Source organism: Myotis lucifugus, unplaced genomic scaffold (genome assembly GCF_000147115.1).
Source record: "Myotis lucifugus unplaced genomic scaffold, Myoluc2.0 scaffold_14, whole genome shotgun sequence".
Taxonomy (NCBI): domain Eukaryota; kingdom Metazoa; phylum Chordata; class Mammalia; order Chiroptera; family Vespertilionidae; genus Myotis; species Myotis lucifugus.
Genome location: NW_005871062.1, coordinates 7,290,830 through 7,304,201, shown reverse-complemented (window position 1 = coordinate 7,304,201; position 13,372 = coordinate 7,290,830). Strand labels below are relative to the sequence as shown.

Sequence of the window (13,372 nt, the reverse complement as noted above, 5' to 3'; positions counted from 1 at the left end):
GATCACTGTGCTGGAGGGCAGGGAACAGCAAAAACACCGTGTGTTTGGGGAATGTGGACCAACCTGTGGATCTCCACAGGCAAACAGAAAGTTGACCTCAGGAGTAAGAGGAAAAGACCACTTTCCTGACCAGAGCAGAACACTAACATTCTGAAGCTTGGAGTGGAAGGGTATGGAGATGAGGGCAAGTGAAAGGACAGTCAATGGGAGCAAATCAATCCCACCTATGGAATTATAGCAGGTCCCCAGACAGAGAGCATCTAGTCACTGCACTAACTTCCTGATTAAGTTTGCATGAAATATAAGGCAAGGGTATCCTGCCTCCTAAAGTCAACACCTAATAAGGTATTCATGTCAGTCAGTGAGAGAAATAGTACTCTTACAACCTGATCTACAACAAAACACAGCAAATAAATTTTTTTCCCATGCTCCCTGGGCCATGCAGGGTAGACACATCTGAGTGAGCTCACTCCCCACCCCACCCCCCCTTGGCAACAAGATCCCTCTTCAAGTGAAGAAAACTTTGGTAAAATAGGGATTTTCTTTCTTCCTTTGTTTGAGACCACATAATTGGAAGAGGCATGACATAGTCTCTAATAGAACATTCCCCACTTACCTGGCTGTAAACAACAGCAAAAAATAGTCATTAAGCAAGTAAAAAATTATAGTTCAAACACATGAAAACAATCTAAAGAATCAGAGTAAATGCCTCCATCTCCCCTATGGATAAAATGACTATAAGAAACAATAAAACAAACAAATAAACAAAACCTTACCAACTCTAGCTTGAATTTTTTTACCAGATTTGTGAGGTATTGCACCAATAATTTTTACATTAGATTAGACAATATAAAAAAATATATACATTATTATGTTGATAGCATAATTTTCTCTATATAATTGCCTCAATAAATTCCAGAAAACATTGAAATAATGCCTATCAGCTTTTGTGAAGAAATCAAAGTAAAAGACTGTGATCAGAAAATCTAATACTCAGCCAAGTTAATTTTGGGGGGAGTGGGGATGGTAGATGGTAGATGAGAACAAGAGAAAGGCATTCTGAGTCAGGCAGACCAACTGCATACCCTTTCTGAAAATATTACTCACAAAAGTACCTCACATGAGCCCTAACCAGTTTGATTCAGTGAATAGAGCATCGGCCTACAGACTCAAGGGTCCCAGGTTTGATTCCAGTCAAAGGCATGTACCTTGGTTGTGGGCACATACCCAGTAGGGAGTGAGCAGAAGGCAGCTGATTGACGTTTCTCTCTCATCAATGTTTCTCGATCTCTATCCCTCTCCCTTCCTCTCTGTAAAAAATCAATAAAATATATATTTTTAAAAAAGTACCTCACATGAAAGAAAGTCAAAATAAATAACTCAAAGTGGAGTGAACTGGTTAAAGATGGTGAGAAGACATCCTATATAATAAAGGCTAATATGCAAATTGTCCGCTTTAGAGTTTGACCAACCAGTTCAACCACTTGCTATGACATGTGCTGACCACCAGGGGGCAGTGTGAAACAAAGGACTGGGTGGGGGGTGACACAGGACGAAGGAAGGCTCCAGCTGGCAGCCGGCAGCCAGCAGCCAGGAGAAGGAAGGCCCCGATCGGCCCTGATTGCTGACCAGGCCTAGGGGCCCTACCCATGCACAAATTTCATGCACTGGGCCTCTAGTAAACCTATAAAATGTAAGAGTTGATTCCTAAATTAATATTATGAAACATAATGCATATATCTAAAATAACTCTTGAAAGAGAATGTATGAGTTATAAAGTCCTTTGTTCATTTAATTATAAAATATTAGATTTTTCTAACAAAACTGGAAGTTGAAAGCTGGCAGGGAAGAGGATGTATGAAATTCCTCCCCATCTACCAAAATAATTAATAGCTTATATAATTTTCATGAAATGCATACAAGAATATGGGTAAAAATATATTTTCTAAAAATGCAAAGATAATCAATAGTGGAATAAACATTTGTTGCATAACTTTCTATGGGAAAATTATTTTTAAAAATTTAACTAGTGTAAAATAATTTTTTAAGATTAATAAACATTAAAACAGAAATAATTTTTATATGTAGTGCTTTCCTCCTTAATTTCTAAATAAACTACATATGTATATATTTTATCCTGTGATTTGGAAACACCCTTTATAAATTTCCAAAACCTTGAATTTTATTTTATTTTGGTTAACCATTTGGTTTTCACAATTAAATATCTCACATTCAAGGGGAAAACCCTTTTGGCATATTTTTTTTTATTTTTTACATTTATTGAGACATTGAATAAGAGATATATCATTTGTCAATGCCCTGCAGCCAAAGATCACCAAAAATATATGTGTTCTGTAATCAATTGGGTTTTTGACTCATTGCAATGAGTGAGGACGCACCCTGGAAGAATGAAGCACCTCAGAAGAGGATGTTAGAAAGAGCACACTGTAGCTGTGGGGCCTGTATTAGGAAGAGATTCTTATAAGTGGGCTTTGTTCTGGTATGGGTGACATCAGAAAGTAGAGATAATTCTATGTAGATATCTTAATAATTCTTTTCTAGAAGGTGAGAAGACAAGAACAAGGCAAAAGTTATTATGGGTAAAGAAGTAGCAGTCACTAATATTGGCCAGGACAGGGGGTTGTGTAGTCATTTTTGTGGTTTGGACCATGTTCATGCTTCTATCTGTATGCTTCTATGTGGGTTATGGAGTGGTCTTACTCTTCCCTTGATCTAGCATCATCCCAGGGTAGTGTTATCTGAGGTTGGTGTTCTATGGAATTGTTTATGTTCAGCAGGAGAGCACCATGACCTCATACCTCCAGATGTTTGGGGCTGCTTTTCCCTTTCTCATCTTTTATAAAAACATTTTCATATATGAATGCACACACATACATAATAAAAAGTTAATGCATTTTAACTAGGAACGTTTATTCTTGTTTAATTAATTTACTGTATATAGCAGATAGTGACATAGTATATTTAAAACTTTAAGGGAGTAATTCATTCTTATTGTGGAAACAAACAACAAGGAGCAAATATACAAAAATGAAAATCATCTATATAATAACTGTTCTCAATTAAATTCAACATGCATGAACAATTGGAACCAGAAACAAATTGCCTGCTTTCACTGGTTAATAAATTGGTTAGTTGACCTAATTTTGAACATTGAATAAACAAAACTTTCTGTGTTGTTTGACTTAAGCTAGTTTTTTTGATCTGCAGCTCAAATTCTCATTGTCCACAGAATACTTGAAGAGATCCTTCACTTCTACCATATATCTAAAGTGAGAACTAAGACTATTCTTAGCTACTTGAATGTGAAAGAGAGATGGATGGGAAAAGATCAGAATGAGAAGGGAAAAACTGAGTGCTTCTCTTAATATATACATAGTGCCTATTACAATATATATAGTCATTCAGATGTTCATAGAAGGCCTGAAGGTAGTGTTTCTGTTCAGCACTACCCTTTTTAATTTTTTTTAATGATTATAAAGTCAGTGTTTATTGACATAAAGTTCATTTTCAAAATTTAGAAATGAATATTTTTGTCAATGCCTGTTTTCTTTTTTTCCCTTTATTGATTAAGATATTACAAATGTGTTCTTATCCCCCCAATGTCCCCGCATCCCCCCAAATTAAATTTTGTTTTTAAAGACAAGTTCTAAAAAGTGACTATAAAATTATTATGCTCCCTCCACACTCCTTATTTGAGCCCAAAAAATGTTGTCTTCACCCACCTCCAGCCTACCTGGTTTTCCTGCCCTATTTCTAGCCAGTGCTCCCAGGTTCCTCTGGTGTTCTGTGTTCCATCCCCTGCCTCTTCCTGTACTTGTTTGCTTCCACTTCCTAAACATAAAGCATCTTCTTTTTTTCTTCATGCAGCCTGGGATGCAGTTAGGCCCTTGCCAGCCCCAGTCTTGACCTCCTGACCACTTCTGCAAAACATCTCCTTAAATGACTTCTCTCCTAAGAGGCCGTTCCTAACCCTTCAGCCCCAAGGTATGATGAGGACACAGTGTGAGCCTTCCAAGTCAGGGACTGTGTCTGATTATCTATGTGATTGTGGAATCTAGGACAGGCCAGGAATAAAATAGAGCACCTTAGATATATGTTGACTTGTGGATGAAAATGAAGGAATATAGCTGTATAATCATAGAATCTACTCCATGCCATGTTTAGGGGTGGTATTGGGTTTATAATGACTCATTCTACTGTACCACTGAACTGGTACCCAGATCTCAGGAGTCTCAGTTCAGCATTCCTTTGCATGCCTTACTGTCCCCTTCATCTGGTTCTCTGCAAATAACTCCCACCAGCAATCCCTACAAGCCACATTTGCTTTCTCAACAGTGTAAAATCAGCACAAAGATACACAAAGGGTTAGAGCGCACTGCCTTCTTGTAATACCCACAACAGAGATGTGGTTACAGGACAGATACAGAAACAAAAGACATAATAGTAAGGGACCTATCATAACAGGTCAGGCAAGCCTCATGAGGGGTGGGGAACAAACACTCATTCCACGTGACAGCAACAAACTTCGTGAGCACATGGTTCATTTCTCCCCAAATACCTACAAGAGGTCTCTCCTGAACCTCTGTTCTCATGCTAGCAGACAATTTTTGCACATTTTTCAGACATCTGTTTTCAGGTTTCTAGAATCCCAACTTCCCTCTCTGTCTCCAGGTACTGGCCTGGAGTCCACCTGTCACGTAGATATTAGCGAGTGGCTCTGTCCTCTGGGCAAAGTACTGTGTCCTTGTCCAGGATCTGACCTGAGTCTCAATATATATAATGTGTTAAGCCCAAACAGTCTTTATTTTATTTTCTCAAATTTACTGGGGCAACATTGGTTAATAAGATTATATAGGTTTCAAGTGTATGAGTCTATAAAACATCATCCATATATTGCATTGCCTGCTCACCACCCAAAGTCAAGTGTCCTTTCATTACCATACATTTCACCCCCTTCACCAAATTCAACTGCTACCCCTCCCTCTCTGGTAACCACTATGCTGCTGTTTGAGTCTGTGAGGTTTTGTTTGTTTGTTTTTCCCAAACAGGGTTATTTAATTCTTCATTTCTTGGCAGGCTGGACTTCCATACCAGATTAAAACTAACCAGCTCACAAACCTTACAAAACTAGACACCTCGCAAAACCCCAGTTTCCCCTCAGTAAGTCTGGATAATAAGAGTGCCTGTTTCATAGGTTATTATTAAAGGGAAATTATACATCATAGCTGGCACAAAGTCAGTATTGTCTCCACTTCCAGCTTGGGGATACCACAGCACATGAAATATACACAGGATGATTCTTGCTGGGGGGCAGGTGTGGTAGAGAATATGGCATACAAGACAAGAATTTAGTCAGTCAACCCTTCTGGGGACAGACGATGAAAAATAACCGACAGTGGTAGACAGACACACATGCACACAAGCGTGACAATACAATATGATAAGGGCAATAGCAGAGGTAGCCTCAAGGTGGTGCTATTCTAATGCTGCCTGGGGCTGTGAAAGAGGCTTCACATGGGACGAGTGCTCCAACTGACACTGGAGATAAAACAGTTGAAAGCCGGATGGGATATGTTGTTCCCGGAGAGTTGGCATCAGGGTTAGATGAGCACAGGCTTAGCCCAAGTCGCAGGATCACATAGTAATTGAAAACTCAAGTTCTGGAATCAGAGAGACCCTGAATTCCAGCCTCAGCACTGTGCCATAATAACTGGGTCATCGTGCACCAGTTTCTAAGCCTCTGTAAGTCTCAGCCATAAAATGGAGATAATATAATAGTACCTGCCTCAAAGGGTGGTTTTCAGAACTAATTGAGACAATGCACAAAAAGCTCTTAGCACAGCACTTCACACACAGTAAATTATTGTAATAGCAAATGTTTATTGAGCACCTTCTCAATAAATCTTCTATATTATCATTTCTAGGAAATGAGATGTGCCTGGCTAATGAGACTTAGGTGTTACCATTAGCAGGAAAGAGTTTAGGAGGGGAGTGGGCTGTTCATATCTGATTATTAGAAAACCACCCCAGGATAGTGGAAGGTGGGCTGTAAGGGAGGAACCTACAGGAATGATAACCATTAAGAAGGCTACAGAGGCAAGGCACACCAATGATGCATTTGGGCAGCAGTAAACAGGAAGGAAAGAAAGGAAACCAAACCTAGAGGTCCTTGGGAAGAACAATCAAGAGGACAGGGCAACTGATTCATCATGGTGGGATAGGGTGGGGAGAGAAGGTCAGAAAATAACTCCCAGATTTCTGAGAAGTAGGAGGAGCAAGTTAGGATGGAAAAATAATGAGATCAGCTCTGGTCATGCTGAGGGTGCTCCCAGGGGGAGGTCAATTGGTCTGGGGGCCTAAAGCTCATCAGACATGCTTAGAGGAACTATAACAACCCAGAATTCATATGCAGTGAAAATGTAAGCCATGAATGGGTATATGTTACTGAGGGAAAACCAGCAGAGTAAGAGACTCCCCGGAAACACCAGTGTATAAGGGATGGTGAGCGAAAGATTATCACAGTGGAGAAAAAACAGAAGTGGGAGAGCCAGGAGCAAGTGCTGTCATGGCATCTTCAAGGAGATGTTGCAAAATGCAGCAGCAAAACCAAGTGAGATACAGACAGAAAAGTGGCCGGCGGTTGGGCAATGAGGTAGGGGTGAGTTTCAGGGACCGGGAAGTGAGATTTCCATGAATTAAGGAAAAAATAAGAGGTAGAGAGAAATGTAATCTTCTTTTGAGAAAGTTGGCTTTGAAGGAATAAAACATTACATGGCAATAGTTAGAGAGGATGTGGAGTCAGGGGAGGGTCATTTTAGTTCAGTAGGTAGAGGTATGAGAAGAATGAGCTGATGAAAAAGGAGAATATGTTTATATTCTGGAATTTTTCTTGGGCCTCATCTCATTTCATCTACTTATTGTCACTTCGTTTTCAGTGGCTCATCATCCGTCAACTCCTAGGCCTTACCTCAGAAGCCTCAGCTTTTCTGACCCATTTGATGCCTGCCCCTGTCCCTAGTCCCACAAACAATGTCAGTACCAGATGTTTTCACTATATCCCATTCCTGTCCCTTCATGTCCCTTTCAGACTCCCAGGGTGGACCAGAGCAGGGCGAAGACAGTCCTCTGGAGACCACTTGATCCTTGAGCTCCTGATGTTTATCTTCTCAGAAGCCACCAGGTGTCTGAAGTTGAGCAACGCCCCTCAGGCACATACTCTGTACAGGCCCACCTAAGCATTTTCTGTAACTGACAGAGGGGAACACACCTCACATGCCTGCTCATTCACAAAAGCTCCAGCCTGATGCTCTTCTGGCCACCCAGACAAAGGTAGATTCTTCCAGATTGCCCACCTCCTTGTAGGTCCACAGAGGAAACTGGATAAGCCACCAGAAACCCTCTGCCACAACTGGAGAAGAGAAAAGCTAGGCTGCACACCTTGTGGGCAAGTGTGACACAGTGCCCAAAGCATTTCATCTCTGGGAACACATCTAGCCAGACACAAAAGCCTTGACGCTCATCTCCAGTTCTCAGACCCCACTTGGGGCTGAGGCTCTAACGGTGGGCTACAGAAAGATGTGACTATCAGGGAACAATGTGGGGTGCAAATAAGAGAGTTTTCTTTTTCCTCTTCCAGACAATAATAAATACCAGGTCCTATGACACCAGACCATGAGTCAAACTGCCCAAGTCACAGCCGTGCCTGAGGGAATTGGCACAGCAAATGAATTTCCCTTAATGGGGTGGTCTCATGAACTGGGCAAAGGAAAAGGGGTTGGGGACAAGTGCTGTCTTTACTGCTCATGCTTCCCCTTAGTCATCACCTCCCCTGAATGGAGACACTGTCACCTGGAAGTTCCTCATTCACAGATCTGCCCCTTCCCTCACTGTCCCCAGGATCTAGGACAGCTGTAGAATCTGCTACAAGGTATTTTCACACAGGACGGCAGAGTCACACACTATATCCTGTTTAAGCAGTGGTGCCCACAGCTCACACATTTCTGTAAAACACAGGAATATATTCTCCAAGTCCCAATCCAAGAGCATGCACACACACACACACACACACACACAGTCATCATCTTGCAATGAATTTCAATTTCTCCCCAGGAAATAAGTTCAAGAAATGTTGAGACCCACAGATTCCAATCAATTATCAGCCAGAAGTACAGACATTACATACTAGTATTTATTTGTGTATCTCCACTGGACCCCACCATGGCTGTCCCTGCACCCAGAAGGCTTCATATGCACTTTTAAACCTGTACCTACCTCTCATTTTAGGAATCCACCTACATTTAAGTGGGAATTTCAAGTTCTAAACCAGTGCTGTCCAATAGAAATGTATGTGAATATGTTCTATACCTGCACAGTACAATATGGTAACCACTGGCCACATATGGCTACTAAGCACTTGGTACATGGCTACTGCAACTGAGAAACTAAATTTTACATTTTATTTTATTTTAATTAATTTAAACAGTCACATATGGCTAGTGACTAACACACTGCACAGTGCAGCTCTAAATAATTCCAACCAAGCAAATGTTAGTACCAGAGTAAAAAATTAAGCCTTTGCAGGCTCTCCGGGGAGGGTGCTGGGAGAGAGGCACTGTCTTTATTGCTTCCCTGTAACCATGGCCTCCCCTGAATGAAGACACTCAGCCACACTGTCACCTGAAGATCCCTAGGCTGGGCAAAGACACACTGACTATTGATTGAAGATGCATTGGGTGGGGCCACTGACTTCTCCAAGGGGAACCATGGCAAGATGGTCCGAAACAGCTGAAGACAAGCTTGAGAGTGAGGTAGGGAAAGACAGGACATAAAGGGGTGCTCATGGGGTGTGGAATATGGACATAAATTAGAAGGCAGGGTAGAAGATGGGGCTGGAGAGAGACGATCCCTCCCTGTAGGTTTAGTACTCTTCTCCCCTTTCTCCATCACTGTACATTTTAACAAAAGGACCATTAAGTATCTCCTAGACTAGAGCAAACCTCTCATTCTGCAAACCTCCTAGCGGCAGCTTGCCCTAATAAACGGAGGTCCAGAAAAGTAACTGAGATGTCCGGCGTCATATATTGAATCTGTAGCAGAATCAGGACCAGGATCGTGTCTCCCCACACCCACCCCCCACCCCCTGCAAGCACCATCCTCCCGCCCCAGCCAGCTGCACTAAAGGAAGACAGAGCCGTGCAAGGAGACCTGCAGGTAGACAATGAGCAGGCAGAGAGAGGCCCAGAAGAGGCACCAGCGGAGAGAGAAGAAGCTGTAGCCTGAGCCCTCCTGGGGCATGGGCTTAGAGGCACCAGAGGTGTAGGTCGCCTCCTCCTCCAGCAGCTTCTGGCTGGGCTTCCAGTGCACGATGCCCTCCTGGCAGGCCTCGCAGAACTCACTGCGGTGCGGCCCGCTGTCCGGGCGGCTGGCCACGTGGATGCGGTACTGGCCACCGTCCTCGTCGTAGCACTGCTCGCGCAGGCTGGTGATGAGATTGTCCACCAGGCTCTCGATGTTCTCCTCCAGCATGCTGGACTCCTCCTGCCGCGCCGTGCCGCACTCATAGCAGAGCTGCTTGAAGACGCGCATGCGCACTGAGCCCATCCGCTGGGCGCGGTCCAGGTGCATGTGGAAGAGGATGACCACGTGGGGCGACTGCCAGGTGTGCCAGCACCAGGAGCAGTGGAACCTGCGGGGGTGGGAGAGAGGGATGAAGATGGGTCTCTCTCCTGGCGGCAGCTTGCCCTGGACAAGTCCGGAAAGGAAGGGCCCTGTGTGCCTGGGCCTGTAGGTAGAAGCAGAGTGTTTACAGCCCCCTGGGTTCCTCAGTGCTCCAGGTAGGCTCCCCGGGAGACTGGAGCAGCACAGCTCCTCAGGAGTCTGGCTTCCAGCTGTGCTCTCCAGCCTGCCTTCTGCGTGCCCTCTGGTGGACCCAGCTTCCCCCAAGCTGGATGCACTCAGGACATGCACCTGGATGCTGCACAGTGGTTATACTCCCCTAATCTGGGCCTTATTTCTCATTTGTGAAATTCAGGGTGACGGTGTCCAATAAGGAGGGTCAGACCTCCCGTGACTCTGATAGGGAGATGACCAGCACGTCTCACTCACGCAGCCTGCCTGCTTCAGGGAGAAGAGGAGACTCCTCTAACCTTGTCAAGCACAGACCACTAAGAATCCACCGGATGGGTGGGTGGAGGGGTGATAGGCCAGCAGGAAGAGCACTGCAGAGTTTGGTCCCTGCTCCTTCACAAAGAACACTCTCTGTCCCTTGACAAATCACCCCTAGGTCCCACTCCACCCTGCAGTAGAGAGTGGGAAAGTGGATCCTGCTCTGTCTCCTCCCCACATACATGCATACATGAACACTCACCATGTTGTCTACCCTGAGCTCCCTGGAGTCCCAGCCTCAGGAAACATGGAGAGAAGTGGCTTGGGCCTCATCTAGCTGAACCCAACTCCATCAACCCCTGCCCAATGCACTCGTCACCTCCAGGAAAGTTCCTTCTACCCCTGGGATGAATCTCTACCAGGCCCCTGTTCCAAAGGCTTTACAGGCAGGAAAGGGTCTATCGGGCTGAATCTTCCCTCATTATTGGCCCTCTCTGGGCCCCCTGTATGTTGGCCCTGAAGGACCTCTGATGAGGGACTCAATTCAATCCAACAGATACCACCAAGCACCACATAGCCCAGGCTGTGGAGTAAAGGTGATGCCAAGCCTGTCCCTGACCCCTTCAGCCCACGGACCACAAAGCACAGATCAGCACCTATCACCGCCCAAGCAGGATTGGCAGGGAGAGCAGCCCAAGTGGTCCTGAGCCAAAGGGCCCTTACCTCCATGCTGGCCAGAGCTATGGGACATCAGGACTCATGTGTCCCAAGGCTTAGAGGAAGAGTGAGCCCATGCACAGAATAGGACAGAGCAGCAGTTCTCCAGCCCTGCCTGAGGCCAGCTGGGAGACACAGGCCACTAGCTTGGAATAGGACCAGCTGATCCCTGAGGCAAGGAGCTCAGCCCTTACACTCCATTGTGCCCAAGTTTCCAGTCCTTTGCACCCCTTCCACCAGCCAGCTCAGAGGCTTCATGTTCTCAGCCTCCTCCTTCCACACTTTCTTAAATCAAGCCAATCCAGAGTTGTTTCCTCTCCTTCAAGCCAGACCTCAGATCTTAATCCCAAAATACCAGACCTAGCAGAAGGGGACCTTAAGGATCATCAGCCTTTCATTTTTCTGAAATGAAACAGAAGCACTGAGAGAAAGAAAAACACAGTCAGGACCCAGCACATAACAGGTGTCCAATAAATGTCTCTTAAATTGATTTGAATTGAAATGAACCAGCCAACCTCTGCCTCTGTCAAACACAGGTTCACTCTGACATTTACAGGTCTTGAAGCAAGAATACAAATGCAAGCTCCCAACCCACAGACTGCCTCCTGTTCCCACCCTCTGCATCATGCTGCTTCTGAGGGGCTTCATATATAAACATGTCTGAACATCCAGCCCGTGTGTCCAATCCCTAGAACACCGCCACCTGTTGGCCTCCTGTCTTTGAATTGATGGACCCAAGGAAGAAGCTTGCTAAGACCCCTGAGATGAGCTTGAGGCGGCTTGGGCAGGGAATTCTGTGGTCCCAATCTCAGAGACCCAAAGACAGAACACAACCTGCAGGGCCACCTGGGAGTCAGTGGTACTGCTGGGATTAGAACCAAGACCTCTTTCACCTACCCAGCATTCCTTCTCTGCCCCTTCCCTGACCTGACACCAGGATGAGGCTCCACACATCTCTCTCTGCCTCTGCCTGGAAGGTGCCCAGGGCTGTGCTCCAGGAATGCTTCCCTCCTTTCTGGCCTCTCACCTGCCTGAGGCATGCTGCTCCAGATACTGCTTCCAGCCAGGGGCCAGCTCATTGGGCTTGAGGTTGGGGTCTATGATGAGCTCCCAGCTGTCCGCAGGCTTCGCCACCTCCATCTTCTCATAGAAGACTTTCTTCCACTCACAAGTGGTCAGGCTGGTAGACATGACCCTGTGGGCAGGTCGGGAGTTTGAGCTCCACCTGAGTGAGAACACAGAAGGAGCCCAGGTAGGTGCAGAGAAGTTCAGTCTCTGTGGTCTGAAGATCTGCATCACCGGGACCAGGAGGTAACAGGACCCAGTAACCTCCTTTGTCACCCTGGAGCCTGTTGCCATGGCAGCTGGATGGGGCACCAAAAGCCAGGGATGGGGAGGAGAGAAGTCTCAAGGGAGAGGTCCAGGGCCCTGAGCTGAGCTTGGGAAGCAGAGCTGGGTGTTGACACTAACTAACTGAAGCAAGCAGGGTGAGAGGCTCAGTCCAGACCAAACTCACCTTGGCCTCCAGGGCCCTCCAGAAGGCAGACAATTCAGTGGCCCTCCTTCATCATCCTTCCAGGCATTCTCCACATCATGTGCTATAGCAACTATGTCACCCTAGGGAGCCAAGAAGAAACAGGGATGGAGAGATGCAGAGCCTGCAGCTCCCACATCCCAGATGTGCTTGGACCATCATTTGCCATGTGCCAGGCATTAACTGCTTGACCTGTGTGCAGGACAAAGCAGGGATTAGTTCCCCTTCATCTAAATCATGAAATTGGGGTTTACACAGCTCTGGTAGCTCAACCAACACTCAGAGCCAGGCCTTCCAAAATGAAGTTCATTTGTTCATTCATTACAGTACTGTTGAGCTCCTGACGCATAGGGGCTGAGAAAGAAGTGACAAGGTCCTTTTGCCTGGGGAGATCTCAGACCAGTTAGTGAGATAGAATGTAATTTAACCTGCTGTGAAAAGCACAGCAATAAAATTTTAGATTCATAGAGTCATAGAATTGTTAAAACTCATATTTGGTTCCTGGTCCCAGGCCTCACTGAGGGAGCTGCTGGAGGAACACATTTGTTCTGTGTTGCAGGGTCCTGCAGCCTGTGCTGCTGCTACAAGAGGCCAGGCAATAGGAGCCCACAGCTCCCCGATGCCCAATTTAAAGACTTTAGGGACTAGGAGGGAATTTGCTCCCAAATTTGCATAATCCAAATGAAGGCAGAATCCCAAGAGGGAGGGAGGCAGTCTCAGCTGGGTAAAGGCCAGTCTATTTGGCAGCTAATTCCAAGGCTGCTCCAATATCTGTGTGGCCTTAAGATCTAGTTATTTCCCTCCATGAACTTCATTCCTCTCACCTGCACAGGGGATGCTGTGCTACATGGCATCCAAGGCTTCCTTTACCTGTAATCATCATATGGCTCTTTAACCTGGAAATTGGTCCCCAGACATGTGGAGGCACACAGAGTGCAGGTCATGCAGAATTGAAAGGGTTGCTGGGAAACAGAAGGGCCGTTTGCACTGTTGTGT

At 45.5% G+C, this 13,372-nt stretch overlaps 1 protein-coding gene across 1 annotated transcript; it reads right to left on the bottom strand.

Annotated features, from left to right (window-relative positions):
* Nucleotides 1–9,195: 9,195 nt before the first annotated feature.
* Nucleotides 9,196–12,401, bottom strand: RTP2 (receptor transporter protein 2). The gene is made up of 3 exons (XM_006084788.3): nt 12,359–12,401; nt 11,870–12,067; nt 9,196–9,706 (listed from the first exon to the last, which is right to left on the bottom strand). The coding sequence occupies exons 2-3, from the start codon at nt 12,031–12,033 to the stop codon at nt 9,196–9,198; spliced, it is 675 nt and encodes a 224-aa protein (XP_006084850.1). The 5' UTR covers nt 12,034–12,067; nt 12,359–12,401.
* Nucleotides 12,402–13,372: the final 971 nt, after the last annotated feature.